Source organism: Dipodomys spectabilis, unplaced genomic scaffold (assembly GCF_019054845.1).
Source record: "Dipodomys spectabilis isolate Male_0828 unplaced genomic scaffold, ASM1905484v1 ptg000030l, whole genome shotgun sequence".
NCBI lineage: Eukaryota > Metazoa > Chordata > Mammalia > Rodentia > Heteromyidae > Dipodomys > Dipodomys spectabilis.
In genome coordinates this window covers 12,312,367-12,339,010 of record NW_024870707.1, presented here as the reverse complement: position 1 = coordinate 12,339,010, position 26,644 = coordinate 12,312,367, and the positions used below count along the sequence as shown (strand labels likewise).

Sequence of the window (26,644 nt, the reverse complement as noted above, 5' to 3'; positions counted from 1 at the left end):
TGCACTCTGTCCGCTTATCCACAGTCTGCAGTCTTAATGCAGTGCCTCGGCTCACCTTTGTGCCCCAATGCCAGGCATTTGCAGAGATCGGCACTCGTGGCCAGTTCATTTCATTCAGCACAAGATGTAGAATAGAGGAAGAAGAAATGAGAATATGTTTGCTGATAGATGAATGGCCCGGAAACTGTAGAACCGGAGCATGAAGGATTCACAAAGCCAGAGAGGCTTGAGGAAGGAGCCTGGGAGAAAGCGCGTGTTGGAGAGGGTCGGGTCTAGGTTTGAGCATTGGAAGAGATGAATGGCTCAAGCCATTACGTATATTCATTTCAGCTAAACAACCATTCTCCATTTTTCAGATGGGAAAACTGAGGCCTAGCGAGGACAGCCACCTGGGGGGGGGGGGGGGCAGGGGGGAGGAGAGGTGCTCGGCTTCGAACCGGCTAGTAGGCTCCCGGCGACGCGCTCGTTCACGATTCGGGGTCCAGCACGTAATAGGAAGCCACGAAGGTCAACCGACCCCGCCGTCGTTATCTGGGGCGGAGGCTTGGGAATCGGGGTGCAGGCTGAGGGGCTCTCGGAGACCACCCCGGTACCGCACGTCAGCGTAGGCCTGAGGACAGCCAATCCCGACGCAGACCCGCGGGTGGTGGCGTTGAGGAGGACCCGTTGCCATGGGAACGAATGAAGGCCCGAGGCGGGCGCATGCGCAGAGCGCGGAGAGGGTGTTGAACCGGTGAAAGGTGACGTAGAAGCGCTCGGGGTGGGGCAAGAGGGTTCGGCACGTCAAAGCTCCGCGTCCACCGGCACCGGGAGCGGAGGCGAGGCGCGTCCGGCGGCAAGGACAACCCGAGGCGGAGCAAGACTGGACCGCGCGGACGCGCGAGGCGGCGGGACGGAGGTGGGACGGCGGTGGGACGGAGGCGGCACCCAGGCCCGGGACGGCTTCCGCGGTGCGAACCCCGGCGGTCGCCGGACCTTGGTCGGAGCTCTTGAGGCCCCGCCTCTCGGACCTTGGGACTAATCGGATTGAGAGCGCGCGGGCCCGGGCCGCGAACTCGCCAATTGCGGAGGGCGGTGGCCACTGCCCAATCGTGAGGAGACAGGTGCGAGGTCCGGAAGGCGTAAGCCAATCAGCAGCGATTGCGACCTGTGAGGGCAGGCCTTGGCCAATAAGGAGGCTGGAATGACAGCTGTGCCCGCCAATCGGGAGTGAGGAGCGTTGGTAGCCGTCCGCCCTTCCGGCCGGAGCTCTATTTACCAGGGGCGTGCAGCCCGCTTGCCAATCACAGTGCGGCAGAGCTGCCCGGCAGCCAACCCCGGAGGAGCGGCCGGCAGGCGTCCGCCGCACTTAGGAATTGGGGATGTCCTACAAACCCATCGCACCCGCCCCCAGCAGCACCCCTGGCTCCAGCACCCCTGGGCCAGGCACCCCGGTCCCTACAGGTGAGGATTGAACTCCACCCCCGCTCGCGTGTCCTGGTGGTCTTGGTCTTCAAGAGAACACAGCCAGAGTTCTGCAATACCAGGCCTGCCTCCTCCTCTGCTCAGCCTCAGTTTTCTGACCTGTGAAGTGGGCGTGGTCACGTAGGGCCCGTGGGTGGAGCGCAGGGGGAGGCGCGTGCTTCTGAAGTTTTATCGGCGTGGAAGGAGGGAGATGGGGCGATCCCAGTCGGCTGGCAAGTGGGGAGGCGTCCTTGCGCGCGCTAACCTCTTACACTCTACACCTGTTGCAGCCGGTAGTGTCCCGTCGCCTTCGGGCTCAGTGCCAGGAGCCGCTGCCCCTTTCAGACCCCTGTTTAACGACTTTGGACCGCCCTCCATGGGCTATGTGCAGGTGAGTTTGGCCAGTGGCTTGCCTTTGGATGAGAACAGAAGGTCCCTGGGGGCCTGAGTTCACATCTCTACACTCTTAGGCGATGAAGCCACCTGGTGCCCAGGGCTCCCAGAGCACCTACACAGACCTGCTGTCTGTCATAGAAGAGATGGGTAAAGAGATCCGGCCCACCTATGCTGGTAGCAAGAGTGCCATGGAGCGCCTGAAGAGAGGTAAGTGAGGCTAGTCCCACCCTCCTCTGTGGGGAAAGACACAGGACTGTGGTCCTTCCTAGAGAAGGAATGGAATCTGAAGTCAGAGCAGGACACCAGAGCTAGTCTAGACCAAAAATGCCCAGAGAGGTGCTTCTAATATTTCAGCAGTATGAATTTGAGAACTTCTGGCCTGATCTTGCTGAACAAGAAAAGGTGGGGAGGGTGGGGGAGGGTACCGAGACCCTGTATGTTACTTCCCCGTCTCACCCCCACCGCAGGCATCATCCATGCCCGGGCACTAGTCAGAGAGTGCCTGGCAGAGACAGAGAGAAACGCCCGCACGTAACAGGAAGCACCTTGGCCTCAGCGTCTGGACCTTTCCGGCCACTGCAGAACACCTGCTTCTCCCTGGCCTCCGTCCCAAGTTGCACTTCCTATCCTGGGCTTCCTGTCTGTGTCCCTTGGTGGGTACCCTCCAGGAGCCAGGGAGCCGTCACTCTGGTTGGCCGCACAAACTGGTCCCTCCCCTGCAAGAGTTAGCAGAGAGGCCGCTGTGAATCCTACCCGTGACCTGCCAACGATGTCGATCCAACTGGAGCTTTCCTTTCGGTGGCCCCACCACTCGTCTCAGGCTTTCTCCCCATCCAGGGCGCAGAAGGCCTGTCACCTCCCTGCCTTGTCTCCAGGGCCATAGCGACTGTTTTCTCAGTGTGTCTTTTGCTAAATCTGCCCTTTTTCTATAAATAAATGATGATTTGAAGTTGTTCTCTAGCCCCTGAGCTTCTCTGGGTCTGGTTCCAACCTTAAGCCCGGGTGGACCATTCGGGAAGAGAGAAGAGGTGGTGCTGGGAGGGAAAGTCAACCTGGGTGGGGCAGCCTTGCCCCTGCCCCTCAGGTCCTCTGCCTTGCCCCCCCCCCCCCCCCCCCCCCCGCGAGTGGTGAGGAGGGGCCGCGCTCCTGAGTGTTCCAGAGGCCCGTGGGCCGCCGTGATGTGCCACCAGGGGGCAGCACAGGGCCTCGCCGGCCTCCACAGCGGGAGGCGCGGTGGGCCAGCCCGCGCCTGAAGGGCCTTTCTGAGGACTCCCGGCTGAGGACTCCCAGTTTACTCCCTCCAGCGCCCTCCGCCCCGGACTGGCCCTGGAAGCCTCTAAACAGGGGCTCCCATCCACAGTCCCAGTGCCGGGTGTGGCGCCGGCGAGCAGCCCTCACCACTGTGGCCTTTGCCCATGGTCCGGCGACTGGGAGGGACAGAGTCTGTGGGTGTATGGCCGAAGGAGCCGGGGGCCCTGGAACCCTAACCCTAGATGGAGACAAGTTGCAGCCGCGAGCTCCGGGCTAGGTTTTATGGGGGAAGCACCCCACACACACCCCGGGCTCCCAGGCCCCGAGAGGGGGCGGCAGAAGCTGAGGCCACGGGAAGGACGGCCTGAGACCCAGCCGAGCCGAAACCTCCCCGCCCCGTTCACACCGGAGGTCGGGCCGGCCTGGAAGCAGGAACCCGGAGCGTCTGGGTCCCCCCGACATCTGGCTCAGAAGACAGGAAAGGCGCCGGCTTTGGGAGGCCGGGCTCCGCGGCGGCGTTGGGAAGGCCGGCCGGCCTCCGCGCGGGCGGGGCGCCGGGACCCCGCGGGGTGGGGTGGGGAGGGCCGGGAGGGCCCAGGAAGGAGGCGGGGCGGCCGCGGTGACGCGGCGGGGAGGGACCCAGGGGCGCCGGCGGGCAGACCGGGAAAAAGGTCGGGGCCATGGGCCGGCGCTGCGCCTTGCGAGGGTCCGGCCTCTGCTGGAATCCGAGGCCGGGGCTGGGGGCGCTGGGCCCCGACCCTCGGGCCGGGTGAGGGGCGCCTGCCCTAGGCTAGAGGTGAGCGGGGACGTCGGCTGGGAACGGGGACCGGGCCGCCGGGGAGCAGGGGGAAGTGGGGGCGGCGGGGCCTCGCGCCCGCTCGCTGGGGCGACGCGAGGTGCAAGGGCGTCTGCAAAGGCGCTGTGCCCGGCCGGGCGCAGGTGGCTGCGCGGGTGTCCCGGGGCGGAGGCCCGTGGGGTACCGAGGTCCCTCGCTTGCCCGCCTCCGAGAGGGGATCCGCCTCGGGGGAGGATGACGGGGTGATGCGAAGGAGGGGAAGTGGACGCCGGGCTGCCCGCTAGGCAGCAGAGGCAGTTTTGGGGTTGGAGAGCCATTGGGCCCTGATGGGGAGTTCGGGTGCAGGGGCCGGGGAGCGCGGGCAGAGATGCCGGGGCGCACGGGGGCCGCCCGCCGCGGCACCGGGGGGACGGGGTTCTCGGTGGACGTCTGGTGGTGGGGGATATGACTGCGGGGGAGACGTGGGGTTTGGGGAACGGGATGGAAGGGGCGGGTCCCCTTGGGGCTGGTGGCAGAGGGCGGGCCCGAAGGGAAGGGCCCGGGACTCCCAGGGGCGCGGCCCCGCGGTGGGGCGTTCCGAGGGACTCGGGACGACGCGGCGGCGGCGGCGTCGGTGCTCGCGCCTCGGAGACTCTAGGCCGACCCGGCCTCGCGTCCACCGGGCGCCCGGCGCTCCGGGGGGCCCGCGTCAGCGCGCGGTTGCCATGGCGACGGGCGGGCGGGGGGCGGGGGCTGTGCGGAAAAGAGGTCAGCGCTCAGCCTCGCTGCGGCTCGGGCCGGGCGGCGCGGGCGGAGTGGCCGGGCTCGCCTCTGCCTCCCGGGCAGTGGGGGGCGGGCGGGGCATGGGGTCCTGCGGCCCGAGCCCCTCTGCCTTGGCGCTGGGCTCGGGGCCGCGCGCCGCCTCCCGGCCCTGACAGCGGTGCCCTGCGCTAGGCGGAGCGGAGGCCGCGCGCGGCCGGCCCAGCGCCTCCAAGATGCTCATCAAGGAGTACCACATCCTGCTGCCCATGAGCCTGGACGAGTACCAAGTGGCCCAGCTCTACATGATCCAGGTGAGCGTGGTGGGGAGGGCGATGCGGCCGGACCTCATGATGGGGTAACCGAGGGAGGGCGCAGGCCACACTCCAGACTTGGGGGTCTAGCCCAGCTGGATTCGGGACAGTCCATCTTCGGGGTTCCAGAGCCCAGAGCAGGAGAGAGAGAGACCCTTCTTCGGATGTGGGAGCTGGGCGGGGAGTGGTGGGAGAGGGATGTAGGGGGGCCATGAGAAAAACGCAGAAGGGCCAAGTGGTGCCCGCCCCCCCCCCCCCCCCCCCCCGTGCCCAGGCTGATCAGCATTAATCCTCAGGATCCGTAATCCCCTGGGGGAAGGGAAAGGTGCCTGTGAGGAGGCCTGAGGGAGGGAGGGCTCCGGAGGGAGATTGGCCGGGTGCTGGTCTGCCAGCCCAGCCTTGCCACCCACCGGTGGGGTGAGATCAGGCCCCAGGAATGGAGGAGCCGGAGGAGCCCAAGGTGAGAGGGGCTGTCCGGCCTTTGCTGTGAGAAGAATGGGCAGGGACAAGTCTGAGGCCTCAGGGGGTCTCCTCCAGGGGTTTGTGTGTGTCAAGCTTGGCCTGGGAAAGGGCTTCCGGGGCATCGGGGGTCCCACAGAGAAAAGGTCCTCTGAGAGGTAGAAGGCCAGCCATCCTGGCCTTGTTATTTATTCCTTGAGTGCAGCTAGCATGTTCCTCCCTCAGGTCTTGCCCTGGCTTCCTCTCTGCCTTGGATCTCCCCCCCACCATCCCACCCCCCCATCCGCTGGCTCCTCCCCCACCTCCTGTCATGGTCAAGTCTTGCTCAGGTTGTCTCTTCATATCAACTTTTTTTTTTTTTTTTTTACCAGTCCTGGGTCCTGAACTCAGGGCCTAAGGCACACTCTCTTAGTTTTTGTGTTCAAGGCTAGTGCTCAGCCACTTGAGCCACAGTTCCACTTCAGGTTATTTTTAGTAGTTAATTGAAGATAAGAGTCTCATGAACTACCTGCCTGGGCTGGCTTTGAACTGGGATCCTCAGATTTCAGCCTCCTGAGTAGCTAGGGTGACAGGCATGAGCCACCAGTTCCCAGCATCAGATGAACTCTGTGCTTTCTTTTTCTCATGGCACTAACTTCTAACCTATCATACAATTTCCTTCTTCCTGATTTCTGTTTCCCTCCACTGCAACAGAAGTCCCATTCTGGCAGTGTCTCTGTTGTGTTCATTAATGCATTGCAGTGAATAGAACCCAAGCACGGTGACTGATTGAATGCTAGGCTGCAGAGCCTTATGGACAACGGGCAGTGCCTGTGAACTTGGTCCCAGGGAGCTGTGGGGGTGTAGGGGGGGGGGGTGAGCAACGTCAGGCTGCTTAGAACTGAAAAGGCTATACAGGGGACCAGGACCAAGGGACCCCCATAAACAGAGCTGGGGCTGAGCAAGAACTGAGCTTTCGTCTCTGCCTTGGGCTGCAGAAAAAGAGCCGGGAGGAGTCTAGTGGTGAGGGCAGCGGTGTGGAGATCCTGGCCAACCGGCCCTACACGGATGGGCCTGGAGGCAGTGGGCAGTACACGCACAAGGTGTACCACGTTGGCTCCCACATCCCAGGCTGGTTCCGGGCCCTGCTGCCCAAAGCTGCCCTGCAGGTAGAGGAGGAATCCTGGAATGCTTATCCCTACACCCGAACTCGGTGAGTGTCCGAGGTGGGCACAGGCCTGAGACCAGGAGGGGAAGCAGCCCTGGGGTGGAGGGGGAGGGCACAAACGTGGCTCTCACCTGGCCCTTTGCCCAGGTACACCTGCCCCTTCGTGGAGAAATTCTCCATTGAGATAGAGACCTATTACCTGCCTGATGGGGGGCAGCAGCCAAATGTCTTCAACCTGAGTGGGGCTGAGAGGAGACAACGCATCCTGGGTGAGGCCTGGAACTATCGGGGGACCCCTGGAGCCCCTCTTCTTAGGCTTTCTTTTACCTCTGAGAAGCCCCTGTCCCCTCCAGGCCCCAGCCTCCTATTTACGAAAGGCTGTCCTCCCATTGGGGGAGAGAGGGGGAGTGAGGGAGGGGGCTTGAGAGGGTTGGCATTGCTCAGTGCCTGCTGAAACGCCGCCCCCACCCCCACCCCCAGACACCATCGACATTGTGCGGGATGCGGTGGCCCCTGGCGAGTACAAAGCAGAAGAGGACCCCAGGCTGTACCGCTCAGTCAAGACAGGCCGAGGGCCACTGGCTGATGACTGGGCCCGGACAGCAGCCCAGACAGGCCCCCTCATGTGTGCCTATAAGCTGTGTAAGGTTGAGTTCCGCTACTGGGGCATGCAGGCCAAGATCGAGCAGTTCATCCACGACGTTGGTGAGCACCTGTGCAGGGGAGCTTCCACTTACCCAGCATGCAGCAGGCCCCATGTTTGGAGACACAAAGCTTCAAGCTATGATTCCCATTTGAGGTGGAGCTGGGTAGGGGAGGAGGAGGAGGGAAGCAGGGAAGCCTGGCCAGGAGCCAGGGGAGCCGGCCTGGAGTTACCAGAAACAGCCAGGAGACAAGAGGCTGGCAACATGATCTCTGAGACCTGTGCCACTTTGACCTCATAAATGCTCCTTGCAGGAAGATTTTTAGATTCTCCATCATCCTGTGGGTTGAGCAAGACTGAACAAAGCTCAGTGGGGTCATCAGCCCTAGCAGGCAACATGCCAAGAAGTACAGGCGAAGAGGCTGTGACTTCAGTGTCATTCCCTCTAGGCCACCCCAATCCAAAACCTCCCCAAACCTACTCCCCAGCTCCTGCAGGACTGTGCCTCCCTGGTGAAGGTGTCCAATGGCATGAGTTCAGTCTCCCCACTAAATGCCCCCCCAGCCCCCAGCAAGCCATGGACCGTCACAGACAGTAAGAGCCATTACTGACTACATAATCACAACTTATTACTTTGCAAATTGCTTTCTGACCAAGATCTCCATGAGCTCCTAGAACTCCCCTACAAGGTGATGGGTAAAATTGTTCCTCTCTTACAAGGAGAATAGTGGGAATCCTTGCATTAACATTGGAGAAAATACCAAAAAGTACAAAGAAGAAAATTAAGATCACACATGTGTAACTTCTCTGAAGGTTTTGATATGTTTTCTTCCAGAAAGCTATAATTCAGCCATTAGGACTTTATTTCCTAGACATTTAAGTTTCTAACTCTATTTCTCTGCTTATGATAAAAATATCCCAGGATGGGATCATCTTTCACTATAGCCTTCAAGGAGTGCCAACACTTCAATTAACTATTAACACCTTCATTAACCATTGGCAATTTCATTAACATCTTAATGAACTGTTAACTCCTTGGTCCCAGTTGCTGGAGTTGAAGGGGTGATGTCAGTGCTCAGAGTTAGGGTGTCCAGGGAGATAAAGAAGCAGTGGACAGGGGAGGGGAGGGGACAGCAAGAAAAATGCCCCAATTTCTGCTGCTCTTCCCTGGATAGCACTGCCTGCCCTACTTTGTGGCTTTTGTTGGGTGGTGTACCAGGGGAGCCATTACCCAACCTTGAGTAAGGGCCGGGCATGAGGCTGCGGTGACAGGGAATACAGGAGAACATGGTTCTGATGTCTGGGGCACTCACAGGTCTGCGTCGGGTGATGCTTCGAGCCCACCGCCAGGCCTGGTGCTGGCAGGACGAGTGGACAGAGTTGAGCATGGCTGACATCCGGGCACTTGAGGAGGAGACTGCACGCATGCTGGCCCAGCGCATGGCCAAGTGTAACTCAGGCAGTGAGGGACCTGAGGCCCAGCCCCTTGGGAAGTCCAGCACGGAGGCTCGGCCTGGGTCCAACAATGCTGACACCCCTGATGGGCCCGAGGTCCCCACAGGCCCCGATGCCTCACCCGATGCCAGCTTTGGGAAGCAGTGGTCTTCCTCCTCCCGTTCCTCCTATTCATCCCAGCATGGAGGTGAGGCTGAGGCGGGGAGCCAGGGATGGGAAGGGGTCACCACCCACCCCCCCAGTTCTGGACTCCCAGGCTGAGGCCCACGTGGCCCCGCAGGGGGCGTGTCTCCCCAGAGCTTGTCTGAATGGCGCATGCAGAACATAGCCCGAGACTCTGAGAACAGCTCGGAGGAGGAGTTCTTCGATGCCCACGGTCAGCACAGAGGCCCTGTTGGGGGTTGAGGGACGGACAAGCTCCTCCCACCCCATGACACAGCCTCCTGTCCCCTCAGAAGGCTTCTCAGACAGTGACGAGGTCTTCCCCAAGGAGATGACCAAGTGGAATTCCAATGACTTTATCGACGCCTTTGCCTCCCCAACCGAGGCAGAGGGGGCTCCTGGTAAAGACTCCCCTCAGGGTGCCAGCCACCAGCACCCCATGTGCAGCAGGGACTTAGAACAGCTCAGTCCTGGGCTTAAGGGGGCCTGCCAGAAATGTCACTGTGGACAGGGGACCCGTTAGTACTCAGATGGGGCTGCAGGGGAGAAATGGAAGGGTGCGAGGGTGGGTGGGGAGGGTGTCCCCTCTCCGGATGGTACGGGGCTTTCCCTGGGAACTCCAGAAGCCTCATGGCAGCTGCTGTCTGGGCTGGGTTCTGAAGGACAACAGCTGTGATGACAGATTGTTCTAGATCTGCACGACCCTGTGTGATGGCCACTAGCCCCAGTGGCTGTCAAGCACTTAGAATGTGGCAGTGTGATGGGGGGGGGGAGTGGATCTTTTCCTTGTATTTAAATGTAAATAGCTACATGTGGCAAGTGCCCACGGTGTTGGTGGAATTATAAGAAACTTGCTAGGCAAACATGGTATGGAAGGTTGGCATGAAGAAGACTCTAGAAAGTGAAATGCCTTGGTAGAGAGGAAGAGGAGGAGGAGGGGAGGCCTCGGTCTGTTGCCAGGAGCTGGGGTATCTGAAGTGTGATGGGGAACCCATTGCCCTTACCGGCTTTCCCTGCCCTGTAGACCCAGGAACCGAGACTGCTAAAGTCATTGAAGATGGGGCCCGAGCACCCAGGGACTCAGAGGTGGGTTTGGTTGCCCCTGCCACGTTGGAGTTCTGTCCATTTGCTGGCCTGCCTCTGCCCTGACACCCTCCTAACCTTTGTGCCCCTCAGGGCCCAGATGGAGCAGGGGACCTGGGGACCGAGGCGTGCGCAGTGCACGTGCTCTTCCTCATCCTGCACAGCGGCAGCATCCTGGACTCGGGCCCTGCTGATGCCAGCTCCAAGCAGGCAGACGTGCAGACGTTGAGCTCTGCCTTTGAGGCCGTCACTCGCATCCACTTCCCGGAGGCCCTGGGCCACGTGGCTCTGCGACTGGTGCCCTGCCCACCCATCTGCGCTGCCGCCTATGCCCTTGTCTCCAAGTATTGGCCAGGGGTGGGAGGGTGGGAGGTATACAGGGGACCCCAAGGTGCAGACAGCTACTTGATGGCTTCTCAAAGCAAGGAGGTCCCTTGGGGAAGGGGTCCACACACTGGGTCCACACTGATCTCGGCTGGACCTGTTTCCCTCGGTGCTTCCGAGATGTCTCTTAGGATTGACACCGCTGAGAGATCAGGGTGCCAGGGTTTGCCAACCAGTCCAAAGGATTTGAGGGGCAGGGGTGGGGCCGGGGCCTCTAACCTCCCACCGTATCCTTTTCCTCCTGCAGCCTGAGCCCCTACAGCCACGATGGCGACAGCCTGTCCCGTTCCCAGGATCACATCCCGCTGGCCGCCCTGCCACTGCTGGCCACCTCGTCCTCCCGCTACCAGGGCGCCGTGACCACTGTCATCACTCGCACCAACCAAGCCTACGCGGCCTTCCTGCGCTCGTCGGAGGGCACCGGCTTCTGCGGGCAGGTCGGGGCCATCCTCCATGGCAGCCCGGCCGAGGCCCTGCCTGGGCCGTGACCACCTGCTCAGTGCACCCTTCCTCCCACCCAGGTGGTGCTGATTGGAGATGGTGTTGGTGGCATCCTGGGCTTCGACGCGCTCTGCCACAGTGCCAATGCGGGCACAGGGAGTCGGGGCAGCAGCCGGCGTGGGAGCATGGTTAGTGTGGCCACTCGTGGCCTGCCTGGGGCGGGGGGAGGGGAGGGAGGTGTCTTTCTGTCTGTAAGTCTCGGGGCCTGGAATCTGGCCTTTGTGGTTGTAGGCTAGTCTGCAGTTCTCCTCTGAGACTCTGCCCGACCCAGCCCCAAGCCTGACTCTTCTCCAAATTCAGGAGAAATTGTAGTCTCCAGCCTAAGGCAGCTTCTCTCCTGTGTTCCAGAACAATGAGCTGCTCTCCCCGGAGGTGGGCCCCATACGAGACCCCCTGGCAGATGGGGTGGAGGCCCTCGGTCGGGCTAGCCCAGAACCCTCGGCCCTGCCTTCCCAGCGCACCCCCAGTGATGCGGCCAATCCTGAGCCGGAGAACTCTCAGAACAGGTGAACCCCCCACCCCGCTCCAGTGCCCCTCCCTGGTCGGGCTTCAGTGGCAGCAGCACCAAACCCCCTTTCTCTGTAGTCTACAGGCGGCCCCCACAATCACCTCTTCCGGGGAGCCCCGGCGAGCAAGCACAGCCTCCTGCCCGCCTGCTGCCAGCTCTCCGCTTCCCGATGGCCCCGTCAGCGCCGCGCGCCTGGACTTCAAGGTCTCTGGCTTCTTCCTCTTCGGCTCCCCGCTGGGTTTGGTGCTGGCTCTGCGCAAAACCGTGATGCCCGCCTTGGAGGGTGAGCCGGGGTGGGAGATGCCCTGCCTCTCGTCTGCTCCTTCCCCTCCTTCTCTGCCTACGCTTTGTCACTCAAGGCTAGTGCTCTACACTTGAGCCACAGTTCCACTTCTGCCTTTTTTTGGGTAGTTGATGAGAGATAAGAATCCCATGGACCCCGTGTCTTAAGAGGCTAACACAGAAAGGTAAATAAAATCTCCATAAAACCCAGAGATGAGGCAGTAAAACTCTTCTTTGGTTCCTGTCTGGCGTTACAATTGAAAAAAAAAAAAAAGAATCCCATGGACTTTTCTGCCCAGGCTAGCGTTGAACTATGATCCTTATTTCTCATCCTCCTGAATAGTTAGGCTTAAAGGAATAAGCCACAGCACCCAGCTTGTCTGGAAAGAGCTTTACAGTCAGGAGAGATTCTGTGTAAGAAATGGTCCCACAGGAAGGGAAATATTTCATCCTGAAGTTGAGCTGATTGAAGGCCCTGATCTCTGCTTGGCCAAGAGACACGCGTCCTTTCCAGCAGGACCCAAGCATCCCTCAGCATGCCGGGTGCTGCGTGGCCCCCGCCTTCCTTGGATGTCCCGCTGAACCTCCTCCTACCTTCTCTGTCTTCTGGGTACGCAGTGGCACAGATGCACCCAGCCTGCGAGCAGATCTACAACCTCTTCCATGCAGCCGACCCCTGCGCCTCCCGCCTGGAGCCCCTACTGGCCCCCAAGTTCCAAGCTATTGCCCCACTGGCTGTGCCTCGCTACCAAAAGTTCCCCCTGGGAGATGGCTCATCCCTGCTGCTGGGTATGCTCCCAAACAAAAGGGAGGAAGGGGGAGGCATTACAAGGCAATCCAGTTGCTGGTGGCTCACGCCTGTAATCCTAGCTACTTAGAAGCCTGAGATCTGAGGATCAGGGTTCAAAGCCAGCCTGGGCAAGGAAAGTCCGAGGGATTCTTATCTCCAGTTAACCACTATAAAACCAGATGTAGTGCTGTGGCTCAAAGTGGTAGAGCATTAGTCTTGTGCAAAAAAAAAAAAAAAAAGGTCAGAGACAGAGACAGAGCCCAGGCCTAGAGTTCAAGCCATACAACTGACCAAAAAAAAAAAAAAAAAAAAAGTACTAGTTAGTATCCACCTCCGGACCTCTCCTGTCACTCATTCCCAGGACCTGGGAGCCTCTGCTGGCCTTTGGAGAGGGGAGTGTCTGGATCTACAACACCTTTTTTTTGTGCCAGTAGTAGGGCTTGATCTCAGGGCCTGGGTTTTGTCCCTAAGCTTTTTCACTCAAAGCTAGCCACAGCTCCACTTCTGATGATTTAGTGGTTAAGTGGAGGTAAGTCTCTGGACTTTACTGCCCATGCTGGCTTCTTTTTTTTTTTTTTTTTTTTGGTCCGGTTGTGGGGCCTGAACTCTGGGCCCGGGTGCTGTCCCTCAGCTCTTCAGCTCAAGGCTAGTGCTCTACCACTTGAACCACAGCGCCACTTCCGGCTTTTTTCTTTTTGTTTATGTGGTGCTGAGGAATCGGACCCAGGGCCTCAGGCATACAAGGCGAGCACTCTACCACTGAGCCACCTTCCCAGCCCCCCATGCTGGCTTCTAATCACAGTTGTCAATCTCTCTCTCTCTTTTCTGGTCCTGGGGCTTGAACTCAGGGCATGAGTGTTATCCCTGACCTTTTGTGATCAAGGCTAGCACTCTGACACTTGAGCCACCTTTCCATTCCCAGCTTTTGGTGGCTAGTTGGAATAATAATTTCCAGGACTTTCCCTTGCTACCTTTGAATCACAATTCTCAGACTCAGCCTCCAGGGTAGCTAGGTTACAGGCGTGAACTACTAGCAACCAGCCTATAGGACCTTCTAACTTGTATTAAGTGGGGGGCGGGGGCAATGACTAACCTAGAGAGAGGAGACAAAGGGAGTCTAGCAGGCAGGGTGTGCCACAGCTAGGTGTGTCCATCTGTATGGGCTCACTGTGGCTCCCTGAGCCAGGAGCATGCACAAGTCTGCATGTAATTAAATATTCATTGGTGCCACAAGGAAGGGTCATGGGCACCGGTACAGTTGTGCAAATGTGTTTGGGGTGTGGTGACAGGCATTCATTATATCAGAAGTGTAGCTGGGGATAGCCAGAGACAAAGCCTCCCCACTTCTGTCCTGCCCAGATAGGGGACAGGCAGTCTTACGAGGGGACCCCTGGGTAAGGAGATGGGAGGGAAAGCTGTCCCTGCCCAGGGCTGAGGCTGGCCTGTCTTCCCAGCTGATACATTGCAAACCCACTCGGGCCTCTTTCTGGAGGAACTGGAGATGATGGTGCCCTCAACGCCCACGTCGGCCAGTGGTGCCTTCTGGAAGGGCACTGAGTTAGGCACTGAGCCAACAGCTCAGCCAGCGGCCCCCAGCACCACCAGTGAGGTGGTTAAGAGTAAGTCAGCAAGCCACTGGGCAATTCAGCCTGTGTGTATGTGTGTGTGTGTGTGTGGGGGGGGGGTTCTTAGTCCATAAAATAAACACCCTGTCCCCTAGCATAGTACCCTGGGCCCCATCTATAGCATCCGGTCTGCACGTTAGCATTCTGGCAGAGAGGAGGGAGGGAGGAGCCGCAGGGGCAGGGCATTTGGGCGCCCGGAGCTGACCACCCTGACTCACTGCCCACCGTGGCCGTGCAGTCCTGGAGCGCTGGTGGGGGACCAAGCGGATCGACTACTCGCTGTACTGCCCCGAGGCGCTCACCGCCTTCCCCACGGTCACGCTGCCCCACCTCTTCCACGCCAGCTACTGGGAGTCTGCCGACGTGGTGGCCTTCATCCTACGCCAGGTGAGTGGTGGCAGCGTAGTGGAAGGGTCCCAGGGGAGGATGAGAGCCAGGGCTGGCCTGCACTGGGCCCCGATTCTGTCGTCAGGTGATCGAGAAGGAGCGGCCACAGCTGGCAGAGTGTGAGGAACCATCCATCTACAGCCCTGCCTTCCCCAGGGAGAAGTGGCAACGCAAACGCACCCAAGTCAAGATCCGGGTAAGTGCCACGCCCCACCCAAGGGGTTGGCCACACCCCCTTATTGCCTTAGCCCCGCCCACTCCACCTCCTGCTCCCTTTATGAAGGTGGATCTCATCTCAGCATCCCTCCAGTCACAGCTCTGTCCCTTGAAACCACGCTCACCACCTCACGTTGAGGTCCGCAGGGGTGCCTGCCCTCCGGGGTCTCCCCCAGAGGCCCCATCTGCTCCAGGTCCATCCCACATTCTCATCCGCCCTCCCCTATAACGCCCACCGTCTCCTCCCCGCAGAATGTCACCTCCAACCATCGGGCCAGCGACACAGTGGTGTGCGAGGGCCGCCCCCAGGTGCTGAACGGACGTTTCATGTACGGGCCCTTGGATGTGGTCACGCTCACTGGAGAGAAGGTCAGGACTTGGGCTCAGCCCCGGTATTTCTGGCCCCACCTCCTGGCCCCCTTGATCAGCAGGGCTTGGGCCTCCCACCCTCTTCCAGTGCCAGGCCAGGCTTGCTTTCCTCTGCCGGAAGCCGGGCAGCGCCTGAGAGTTCTGCTCCCGTGGCCCTTTCCACGCCCATTTCCCACCAGGTGGATGTCTACATCATGACACAGCCGCTGTCAGGCAAGTGGATCCATTTTGGCACTGAAGTCACCAACAGCTCGGGCCGTCTTACCTTCCCAGTGCCCGGTGAGCGGGCGCTGGGCATCGGCGTCTACCCCGTGCGGATGGTGGTCAGGTGAGCAGCAGGCAGCTGGGCCTCTGGGGGGCTGGGCTTGTCCCGTCCTGCTCAAGGCCCCCTCCATTGCAGGGGTGACCACACCTACGCCGAGTGCTGCCTCACAGTGGTGGCCCGTGGCACGGAAGCTGTGGTCTTCAGCATCGATGGCTCCTTCACCGCCAGTGTCTCCATCATGGGCAGCGACCCCAAGGTGCGCGCTGGTGCCGTGGACGTGGTCAGGTAGGAGCTGCCACCCTGCTCACCACAGCAACCGGCCCCCACCCTGACCTGTGCAGCTGACCGGGTCCCTACCCCACAGACACTGGCAGGACTCGGGCTACCTGATCGTGTATGTGACTGGCCGGCCTGACATGCAGAAGCACCGCGTGGTGGCCTGGCTGTCCCAGCACAACTTCCCCCACGGGGTCGTCTCCTTCTGCGATGGCCTCACTCATGACCCTCTACGCCAGAAGGCCATGTTTCTGCAGAGCCTGGTGCAGGAGGTGCGGTGGCTGGGGGAGGTCCCCTCCCGGCCCTCACCCCAGGCACGACAGCAAAGACCCATCTCATTCTACTCCCATTTGGCCCTGGCCAAGTAACTGGAAGTCCCTGTAGGCTGGCCATCCTGGTTCTAGGGGACCCTAGTCCTTAGGGCCAACCAAGGAAATTGAGTCAGCTGGTTTTACCTCTGCCCAGAGAGCCCACCCCCAAAACGGCCTGATTGGAAAATGCTCACAAGCCCCACCCCCAACCCTAAGGTTCCATCCCCAGGCTGGTCACTGGCTTCTCCTGCCACAGGTAGAACTGAACATTGTAGCCGGCTACGGATCCCCCAAAGACGTTGCTGTCTATGCGGCACTTGGCCTGTCCCCTGGCCAGACCTACATTGTGGGCCGTGCTGTGCGGAAGCTGCAGGCGCAGTGCCAGGTGAGGATCAAGGGACTACAGGGAACAGGACCTAACAACCGCCCACGGGGCTGGGACTCATGGTGGGGTGAGGAAGCCGGAGCAGCCCACCCGCCACAGGGAGCCTAAGTTCTTCCTGGGACAGGAATCACAAACAGCAGATTGCCTACCTAGCTACAAGGCAGACCGGGGGTAGCCCAGGCAGGCGTATGGCTCCAGGTCTCAAAGGCTGGCTCCTCCGCCATGGCCTGGACTTTTCCGCGCCTGTTTTCTGCCTGTAAGCTGAACATAATGCTGGCCCTGGCCTCATCTGCTCATTGTAAAGATGGCATTGTTTACTGCCCAGGGCAGTAAGTGATTGCTAAATATTAGCTGCAGTTATTTACCCAAGATGCTGCCTTCTAAGTAAGATAGGCCAGAGCAGGGCCGGGGCAGGAGTAAAGCAGGGCACCCTGGTTCAACAGCTTAACTACTGAGACAAGGCTTGGGGTCAGCTGGGCCAGACGTGTCATCTGCAGTGCTGTCCAGCTGCCCGGCCCTGCTGCAGGGGCCTGGGGAGGGTATGGGAAGTGGGGGGGGGGGTGAACTCAGGTTGGCATCACCTCATCCTTGCCCATCTCTGCCTGCAGTTCCTGTCAGATGGCTACGTGGCCCACCTGGGCCAGCTGGAGGCAGGCTCCCACTCTCATGCCCCACCCGGACCCCCAAGGACTGCCCTGGCCAAGAGCAGCTATGGTGTAGCTGCTCCAGTGGACTTTCTCCGCAAGCAGAGCCAGCTGCTTCGCTCCAGGGGCCCCAGCCAGGCAGACCGAGAGGGCCCAGGGACCCCGCCGACTACCCTGGCCCGGGGCAAGGCCCGAAGCATCAGCCTCAAATTGGACTGTGAAGAGTGACCCCCCCCCCCCCAAATGTGGCTGGACCTGGGTTATTTATTGACACTTGGATGCCTGCGTGTGGGAGACTGAGGGCCTAGAGTTGTGGCCCCAGCCATGGGTCCCCTGGCTAGACACCCTACATCTGTCTGCTCCTCAGTGTTACTTCCCTTTCTTGGGGAACCCTGCCCACGGGAGGGGGTGGGGGGAGTGAGCCAGGCCCAGTGGCTTTTTCAGTGTGTGTGAACTCATAAAAATAAACACCTGCGTTCACCTGTGTCCTAGTGGCCTGGCAGCGCAGCACAGCGCACCGCCCAGCCTCTAGCTGGGACACTGAAGCGCAGAGAGGAGCTGGGACAGGCCCAGGTCACGAGGCCTCCACAGCACCACAGAGCACCCTGCCACTCCTTCCCGCAAGGCCCAGTGTTCCCCGTCACCCCAGCCAGAGTTAGAAGGGATCCCCCTCCCCGCCAGGCTTCTTGCTCTGCCTCCTCCAAGACAATTTCTGCCTCCAGAAGCCAAGCAAGGGCGATCCTAGTAGCAGAGACAGGGGAAGGCCTACACCAAAAGACCACCTCACCAAAGCACCAAGCAAGCTACCTAGCCAGACCTTCATCTCCCCCTTAAGACAGGATGAACCTCCTGGGGTTCCCTGATACCACCCAGAGGAATACCCCTTTATTAAGCAGTGACACTGAAGTCGAAAGGTCTTAGAGCTGCCTCAGAGCTGCCTCCAAAGGTCTACCAGATGACCAGGAAGCATTGCTGATTGCCATCCCCGCCCCCCCCTGCATGGATGGGCTCACCAGAGACACACTGAGATAAATAAGGACTTTATAATATACACAGAAGCAGTGAGTGGGCTGGAGGCAGCAATGGACTTGGCGAGGTGGTGCAGGAAAGGAGGCCCCGTCAGTGGGAGAAGATGCCTCGGAAGCGGGCCTTGTCCTCCGCGTCCTTCTGCCGGATCCGGGACTCCAGTGCCCGCAGTTCGCGCCCCACAACAGGCGCCAGGGCAGGGTCCAGCTCCAGCACCTTGGCAAAGTCGGCCTGGGCCTCCTGGGCGTTCCACACGGCCGCATGGGCCTTGCCCCGCTTGAAGTAAGCCTTGACGTTGTCTGCAGGGACACAAAGGCATGAGGGGGACCGGCCATCCACGGGGCCCTGCCGCCTGGCATGGGGACCCATCAGGGGACCCTGACCTGGGGCTAACCCTGCCACTGTCCACGCACGCATCCCAGGCAACAGAGCTGAGTGGGGTGTTTAGTCTGGGGGAGTGGGGAGAGGGAGTCAAGCTGGGATATCAAAGCTCAGGCTTCAGCCCCCGTGTCCGGCGGTGGCAGAGAGGAACGGGCTGTTTGGCCCTCCCGTGTGGCACCTGCCGCTCACCGTCGTACTTGTTGAGGATGGAGGAGCAGTGGTCCAGCACTTCATAATATTCTTCCGCCACCAGCTTGCACTGGCAGTAGTTAAGCAGCAGTGGTGTGATCTGCTGGTCCAACTGGATCCAGTCGGGGGACCCAGGCTGCTCCTGGGAAAACAGGGGCATGGAGAAAGTAGATGGTGAGATCCGGGCCCAGATTCTGCTTCTCCGATTCGCCCATGGCCATCTCCCCCGCACACCTTCATCTGCAGGTTCTTCAGGCAAGCGATGGCGTCATAGTACTTGGCGGCAGCCTCCTTCACCTGGCCCTCACGGTACAGGCGGTTGCCCTCCTGGTGGATGAGCGGCACCGCCTTGGCCTTCTCCTCATCTGTCATTGCCCATGGGTCCTGCTGGTATGTGCCAGGGCTCTCTACCTGCCAAGGCAGGGGCGACATCACGACAGAGCCCGAGGGCCACGTGCTCACAACCACAATCCTTGCTTGGAGGGTCCTGGTTTGAAGTCAGTCTGGGCAGAAAAGTCTGTGAGTCTCTTTATCTCCAATTAACCACCAAAAAGCTGGAAGTGGAGGTGTAGCACAAATGGTAGAGCACTATCCTTGAGTGAAAAAGCTAAGGGACTACTCAGGAGGCTGAGACCTGAGGAATGTGGTTTGAAACCAATCTGGGAAGGAAAATCCATGAGACTCTCATGTCCAAGTAACCACCAGAAACTGAAAGTGGAGCTGTGGCTCAAAGAGGTAGAGCACTACTTTCAAACAAGAAAGCTCAGGGTAGTGCTAAAGCTCAGAGGATGAGCCCCATGACTATCAAAAAAATAAAATTAGCCAGGTGCTGGTGCCTCAGGCCTATAATCCTAGCTACTCAGGAGGCTGAGATCTTAGGATCACAGTTCAAAGCCAGCCCAGACAGGAAAGTCCGTGAGACTCTTATTTCCAATAAACCAGGAGAAAACCAGAAGTGGCGCTGTGGCTCAAGCAGTAGAGTGCTCGCCTTGAGCTTAAGAGCTGAGGGACAGTGCCCAGGCCCAGAGTTCAAGCCCCATGACCGACAAAAAACTAAATTAAATTAAAACAACAACAAAGAAAAACCTAAAGGAAAATGCCCTGGCCTTGAGTTCAAATCCTAGTACTGGCACACACATACAAAAGCGCAAGGGAATCCCAGTGTCCTCAGCCACAGATCTGACCAGCGCCTACACCAGCTGGGCTTTGACACTAGATGCTCAGAGCAGACGCTGTTCCATGCACTGACAGTTCAACGCATAACTCCTTAGCATCTCTCATGCCCAGCACTGTGGCAGTACAAGTAAACAAGATAGTGTGCCCCTGCCCTGGCAGGGCTGTGGGCAGACACATAAGTTCATAATGTCCAGCTGCCCTGGTGTGGCAGGCTGTGGAGGCAGAGGTGGGCTTAGGAGAGCGGATACAGGAAGCAAGGAGCAGCAGGACCGGCCTCCTGCAGGTGGTGAACACTGAGGCCTGAAGAAGCCCAGGGGCCTCGCGAGGGAGGCTGGAGATTGTGGGGATTCTAGGGTGTTTTTGCCCTGCTCCTATTGTATCAGACTACACGCTGGTCCACCATCCCTGGGCACCCTGGGTAGCAGGGGCCCAGAGAAGCAGCGGGGTGGGGGGGTCTTACCTTCAGCATCTCAATGTGGAAGATGAGCGGCTGGGGGTTCTGCTGCAGGGCATCCAAGTCCGCGTGGCCCAGGGAGTTGTGCTCATGCATCTGGGCGATGCCACAGCAGTGCCGCTGGCCCTCCAGCGGGTCCTTGCCTGCGGCGATGTTTCGGAGACTCTTGGCTACCAGTGGGTACAGGACCACATGCTGCAGGAGGGCGGGTGGGAGCCAGGGCCTCCATCAATGTGGGCTGGTGCTCACCAGGCCTGACTCCCCGTCCCTGTCCAAACAGGGACCAATGGCCCTGTCCCTTCTCTGTGCTAAAGTCCTGAGAAAGCTTGTTTCCCTGGGCTGCTTTGGGCTCCTCTGGCCTCTCTTCCCTCCTTCCCAGCTCAGCCACACTCTCTGACCACTGAACCACCTGCAAACATACAAGCCTGCCATCCAGTCGTATCATCCGGCCTTTTAGATTCAATGGAATTCCCCGCCCCCCCTCCTTCCCCGGCCCTCCTCTTCTTCCTCCTCCTCCATCTCTTCCTTCCCTTCCTCTTCTCCTCATAAGCTGGACTCCTCACATCTGTTTTCCAGCACCACTTCCTCCTCCTCCTGCCCTACCCCTACCTGAGTCTAGACCCCCTTCAGAGCTGGGCTTGGGGCAACAAGCCCTAGAGGAATAGCCTGGTGCAGGCTGGTGGCAGGCACTTGGAGTCCCAGCTTCTTGGGAGGCTGAAGCAGGAGGAGCACTTGAGCCCAGGAGTTTAAGACCAGCCTGAACAATACTAAGGCCCACATATCAAAAACAAATATAAGTAAAAACAACAAAAACTCTTGAGGAGCTAGTACAGAAGGCCTGGCCTCTCTCCTTTAATTGGATGGTGGTAATCTGTTTAGCTCTCTACTGCCCCCTGCTGTCCACAAAGGTACACTGCTGGACTAACTCGTGTAGTCCTGAGCCTGAGTTCTGGGATGTCTTCAACCAGAAGCAAGAGGTAAGCAGGCTAGATCTCACCAGACAGAAGGCCAGATCCTGGCAGGCAGTGCATGAAGGCTGGAAGACCAGAGGGGCTCAAGCCAACCTCTGGCAGGCAGGGAGGGCTTCCCAAGGAATGGTAACCCAGAAATGAGTTATGAAGTATGAGGGAGGGGCTCAGCAGTGAAGAATGGAAATGAACAGGGAGAGGCAGGTAGGTGGGGAGGCAGCAGGGGCCAGATCCTGAAGGGAGCTGGGAAGGTGGCTCAGTGGTAGAGCGCTTGCCTTGCATGCATGAGGCCCTGGGTTCGATTCCTCAGCACCACATAAGCAAAAAGAAAAAAGCTAGACGTGGCGCTGTGGCTCAAGTGGTAGAGCGCTAGCCTTGAGCTGAAGAGCTGAGGGACAGCGCCCAGGCCCAGAGTTCAGGCCCCACGACCGGACCCCATCCCCCAAAGGAAAAAAAAAAAGATTACAGGCATGCACCAACAGTGTCTGGCAAAATTAAGTTTGGGCTGGGAAGGTGGCTCGGTGGTAGAGTGCTTGCCTTATGTGCATGAGACCTGGGTTCGATTCCTCAGCACCACAAAAACAAAAAAAAACAGATCCTGAAGGGCCAGGAGCAGCCACTTTTATCCAGCCTGATAAGGAGCAGGAGCTATAGAATAGGGGTCCTACGGACCATTAACACTTGAAAGCTAGCTGCAGTCTGGCTAGTGGATGAAGAAGGTGAGACAGAGGCCAGCCTGACAGTCAGGAGACTGGTGTGATGTGGAGGAGGGGGACCAGGGCACGGCTGGGCACTGTGGCTGCAGGCTGGTACCTTGGTATCACAGAGGAACTGGGCAATCTCCCCCTCGCGCATGGTGCACACGATGGTCTCCCACACAGGCAGCTTGAACTTCTTGCCAATGATGAGCTCCATGGGTTTACCACGCACCTGGCTGTCATCCAGCACACAGCCCTCATTGTCACTGTGCAGCGTCCGGTAGTGGAATGTGGCCTGCGGACCACAGGAGACATCAGGAAAGTCCACAAACATTCACCAGAAACCGTCACCTCCAGCCCCTTCTACACAGGATCATCATCGAACCATATCTGACTCTCTCACCCCAGCAAGGAACTAAGAGCTGGGCACTGGTAGCTCACACCTGTAATCCTAGCTACTCAGGAGACCGAAATCGAAGAACTATGCTTCAAAGCCAGCTAGGCAGACAAATTAACCAACAATAAACTGGAAGTGGAGGTGTGGTTCAAGTAGCAGAGGGCCAAGAGTGAATACAAAGCCCTGAATTCAAGCCCCAGTACTAGCACACACACACACACACACACACACACACACACACACACACACACACACACACACAGGCCAACCTGTGGAACTCCAATCATGCCTTGAAAAACTATTTACTGAGCATCTACTATGTGCCTGAACTTGGTGGTAGATAGCAGTGAACAAAAGTCCCTACCACACAAGAGCACCAAAGGAACTTCTAGACGGAAGAGATGGGCCTGGGGCTCATCTATATGCTATGCTAGATGAAGACAAACACTTAGGGTTCGAGAGAATACAGCAGGGTAAGGAAGGACTAGTTTAAACAATGGCGGAGATGAAGGCACCTCTGAAGAGCCAACATCTAATGAGAAACCTGAAAAGAGCAAGAAAGGAAACCAGCAAGACAAGTACTAGGAGAAGAACTTTCTAGACCAAAAGAATGACAGGTGTAGCCGGGCGCTGGTGGCTCACACACCCATAAGCCTAGCTACTCAGGAAGTTGAGATCTAAGGATTGAGGTTCAAAGCCAATTCAGGCAGAAAAGTCTGTGAGGCTCTTACCCCCAATCAACCACCTAAAAGCTAGAAGTGGGGCTGGTTTCCAGTGCTAGAGTGCCGGCCTTCAGGAAAGAAATAGCGCTCACAGGTCCCATAACGCCATGCATGTGTGTCTCCACGATCTTATCCCGTGTCCTGTCTCTGGCTGTCATGGCATCCCAATCAGTTCTCCATTGGAGCTGAATTGATTTGCTGGTACTGTTTTCGTTCTTTCTTTCCTCTCTGGCCTGTTTCCTAGCTGTGTTAAGTGTGTTTGTGGGCTGCAGGCCTTTATAACAACTGGCTTGCTAACTGTGAAATAAAGATACCAATATTCCATCTTAAAAAAAGAAATAGTGGGGCTGGGAAGGTGGCTCAGTGGTAGAGTGCTTGCCTTGCATGCCTGAGGCCCTGGGTTCGATTCCTCAGCATCACATAAGCAGAAAAAGGTGGAAAAGGTGCTGTGCCACAAGTGGTAGAGCGCTAGCCTTGAGCTGAAGAACTGAGGGACAGCGCCCAGGCCCAGAGTTCAGGCCCCATGACAGGAAAAAGAAAGAAAGAGAGAGAGAGAGAGAGAAAGGAAGAGAGAGAGAGAGAGGGAGGTAGGGAGGGAGGGAAGGGAAGGAAGGAGAGAAAGAAAGAAAGAAAGAAAGAAAGAAAGAAAGAAAGAAAGGAAGGAAGGAAGGAAGGAAGAGAAAGTGTTCAGACCCTGAGTTTAAGCACCAGTACTAATGTGTCACACACACACACACACACACACACACACACACACACACACACGAGTGACAGCAGAAAAGAAAGCTCAAAACAGAAGTCCATGACAGGATGTGGTTAGAGGAGCCCACGCTCTCAACTGCTGCACTACAGGGCTCCTGTGAACTCAGTTTCACATTGGTAAAATCGAATCAACACTAATAGCAATCTCCCATTATGGGAAATGAAGAGGAGAACATCATGTAGCACACAGCTCACACACTGAGCGGCAAACAGTGCTGGTGAATGGGGCCTTGGGGTTTGCTGCAGTATAGAGATAGAACTCAGGGCCTCACATGCTTGACTGCCACTCAGTCCTACGCCCTCAGTCCTGGCAATATGTTTTGGGTGTTTTGTTTGTCTGAGCTCTGTCCCTGATTTTCTTTTGCTCAAGTCTAGCCCTCTACCACTGGAACCACAGCTCCACGTTCAGCTTTTTGGAGGTTTATTGGAGATGAGAGTCTTACAGACTAAACTTTCCTGCCTGGACTGACTTTGAACTGTGATCCTCAGATCTCAGCTTTCTGAATAGCTAAGTCTACAGGTGTGAACCACCAGCACCTGGTGTGATGGCCTTTTCATACTGTTTCTTCCTGTTGTTGAATGCCACTATTCATAGATCTCTCTACCTTTGTGTTACTGTCTCCTAGTTCTATTCCATCCAGAATCCCCATTGTTAGGGGCTCCCAGCCCGGGAGGTGGGGGGGAGAGAGATGTACCCCACCACACACCCTCTCTATTCTTGGAGATCTTTTAACAAAGCTGAACACTACAACCACACAGCTCCTCACAGCTCCCAGACGATCGGGCTACGACTATCAGTCCAACTTGGCACAGCGCTGGCCAGGGAGCAGACACTCATTCACAGGGCCGACACTTTCCTCTTTCCTGGAACTAACCAGGATTTTTATCCACTAGCTCCAGCTACCTTCCCCGCGTGAATGCTCGATTGCTAGGCACTCGTGTGCTGCCCTGGAGCTCTTAGCTACGTACAAAATCCCAACGTGGAGAAATCTCCACTTCGAAGGAACTTCAGAAACAGGGAAGCTGGGGTGCACGCTGCCTAGGGGAAGGGGCTGGGACCCGGAGGTAAGCAGCGGGAAAGTGAATGGCTCTTCACTTTCCAAAACCTCGTTTGTCCCAGACTAGACTCACTGGAAAGCTGACAACAGTTTCTGGTCTGGGGAACCTGGTCTCGGGGTCTCAGGACTTCAGTTCTCTCAGACCCCAAAGGCTCTGGTACCTGACTGGGGACCCGCTTGAGACAACTGACAGCCTGCTAGCGACCAATACAAACCCAAGGGCAAGGCAGGGGGCGGGAACACGCTTCCGAATTTACCCCTTACTTAAATCCAGACCAATCAGCGTCGAGCTCCGCACGTGAGCAGTAGAGTCACCGGCCGCTGCTTTCTGGGCATGCGCAACCTCTCGCCTCGGGCCTCCTCCCGCCTCGCATGCGCATCCCGCGGCAGAGTGGAAAAGGGGAGGGGTGGGCTCGAACCTTGGTTCCATCCTGAAAGTCGGGGAGTTCTCCTCGGCCTTCCTGTATCACACGTTTTTGGATGCCGTCCTCTCGGAGTCTTGCGATGATCTCCGCCATCCTCCTTCCCCGCTGCTGTTTTTCGGCAACTTCCGGATTCGCTCGGTAGCTTCCGGAACTGTTTCGACAACTCCTAGAGCCTCGGCAGCTTCCGAGCTGGCGCCATTTTGTCTGAGGGCAGAAGCCAAAAGGGGCGGGAACGTGGAAGCACGCCGTGATTGGTTCTCCATGCTGCGCGGGGTACCGTGGATCTTCAAGGGCGGGGCCTGAGGATGCCTAGGGGCGGAGCCCAGCCCGTGGGGACGGGGAGCGGGGAGGGGGCCGGGGAGCGGGGAGGGGGACGGGGAGCGGGGATGGGGGGAGGGAAGGCGAGGGGGGCGACGGGGCGACCCTCGCTTTTGGGTCTTTGAGCTGGTTGGGACTTTGGTCCTCGCTCATGGCTGCGTGCCACTCCATTTAAAATTGCAGATGAGCCAGGCACCGGTGGCTCACTTCTGTAATCCTAGCTACTCAGGAGGCTGAGATCTGAGGATCTTGGTTCCAAGCCACCCTGGGCAGCAAAGTGCCCATGAGATTCTTATTTCCAATTAACCAACCAAAACAGAAGTGGTGCTGTGGCATAAGTGGTAGAGCGCTAGCCTTGAGCACAAAGAGGCTCAGGGACAATACCTAGACCCTGAGTTCAAGACAGGCACCTAGGCTCATGCCTATAATCCTAGCTATTCATAAGGCTGAGATCTAAAGATCAAGGTTCCAAGCCAGCCCAAGCAGACAAATCTGAGAGGCTTTATCATCGCTTAACCAGCAAAAAGCCAGAGTTGGAAGTATGGCTTAACGGGTAGAGCACCAGCCTAGCAAGTTCAAGGCCCTTAGTTCAAACACCAGTGCATGGGGAAAATAACTAAAATAACATTCTCAATAACATATTTAGGAAATCCATACCTATAATCCCAGAAATCTGGAGGTTGAGGCATAAAGATTACAAGTTGAAGGCAAACCTGGCTGTACAGTGATTCTTTAAGTCAGTTTGTGATATATAATAAGACATTTGGCTCACAAAATAATAATAAGGAAAAAAAGGCATATGACTTTAGCTTGAGAAATAGTCAAGCAGACCACAGAAATGAAAAAGAGGGTTTAGAATATGTATAACTCCTATTTTATGCATCCAAGTGTTACCCATTTTAGAATAGAAAAGAAAGCCAATTGATATCTTCAAAATGAGCCAGGAGCCAGTGGCTCAGGCCTGTAACCCTAGCTGCTCAAGAGGCTGAGAGCTGAGGATCTCTGTTGAAGCCAACCTGGGCAGGAAGATCCTTGAGACCCTGATCTCCAACTAACCACCAATAGGCCTGAAGTGGAGGCTTAGAATGTTAGCCTTGAGCAGAAAAAAGAGCTAGATAACACCAACTCTAAGAGAAAGCCACTGGCCACCTTTGGGGGTAGCTCCATGCTTTGTGAATTCCCAAGGGCACAGGTCCTGTGACCTGGAAGTCTTGATGTTTTCCCACCTTTCATAGGAGAC

General features: G+C 57.8%; 3 protein-coding genes and 1 pseudogene across 4 annotated transcripts; 3 read left to right on the top strand and 1 right to left on the bottom strand.

Annotated features, from left to right (window-relative positions):
• Positions 1-757: 757 nt before the first annotated feature.
• On the top strand, positions 758-2,799 carry Cdk2ap2 (cyclin dependent kinase 2 associated protein 2). The gene is made up of 4 exons (XM_042676492.1): positions 758-1,443; positions 1,734-1,834; positions 1,914-2,046; positions 2,307-2,799. The coding sequence occupies exons 1-4, from the start codon at positions 1,362-1,364 to the stop codon at positions 2,372-2,374; spliced, it is 384 nt and encodes a 127-aa protein (XP_042532426.1). The 5' UTR covers positions 758-1,361; the 3' UTR covers positions 2,375-2,799.
• A 935-nt stretch (positions 2,800-3,734) lies between these two features.
• Pitpnm1 (phosphatidylinositol transfer protein membrane associated 1) lies at positions 3,735-17,316 on the top strand. 2 transcript variants are annotated; one of them, XM_042675977.1, is made up of 24 exons: positions 3,735-3,886; positions 4,820-4,938; positions 6,375-6,589; positions 6,692-6,813; positions 7,025-7,249; positions 8,503-8,829; positions 8,923-9,018; positions 9,101-9,205; positions 9,829-9,890; positions 9,981-10,231; positions 10,519-10,708; positions 10,793-10,900; positions 11,121-11,278; positions 11,358-11,563; positions 12,181-12,351; positions 13,807-13,971; positions 14,216-14,364; positions 14,450-14,560; positions 14,833-14,949; positions 15,129-15,277; positions 15,350-15,499; positions 15,579-15,762; positions 16,058-16,186; positions 16,795-17,316. In XM_042675977.1, exons 2-24 carry the CDS (start codon positions 4,861-4,863, stop codon positions 17,056-17,058), a joined length of 3,732 nt encoding a protein of 1,243 aa, XP_042531911.1. In that variant the 5' UTR covers positions 3,735-3,886; positions 4,820-4,860; the 3' UTR covers positions 17,059-17,316. The 2 variants fall into 2 exon arrangements, with proteins under 2 accessions (XP_042531911.1, XP_042531910.1); XM_042675976.1 differs by having other exon boundaries at positions 9,098-9,205.
• Positions 11,708-11,821, top strand: LOC122105407 (annotated as a pseudogene).
• Positions 17,317-17,854: 538 nt separating the features above from the next.
• LOC122105263 (aryl hydrocarbon receptor interacting protein) lies at positions 17,855-25,313 on the bottom strand. Its single transcript, XM_042676424.1, has 6 exons — positions 25,081-25,313; positions 21,838-22,017; positions 20,063-20,251; positions 18,661-18,837; positions 18,427-18,568; positions 17,855-18,155 (listed from the first exon to the last, which is right to left on the bottom strand). The coding sequence occupies exons 1-6, from the start codon at positions 25,177-25,179 to the stop codon at positions 17,950-17,952; spliced, it is 993 nt and encodes a 330-aa protein (XP_042532358.1). The 5' UTR covers positions 25,180-25,313; the 3' UTR covers positions 17,855-17,949.
• Between the last annotated feature and the right edge of the window lie 1,331 nt (positions 25,314-26,644).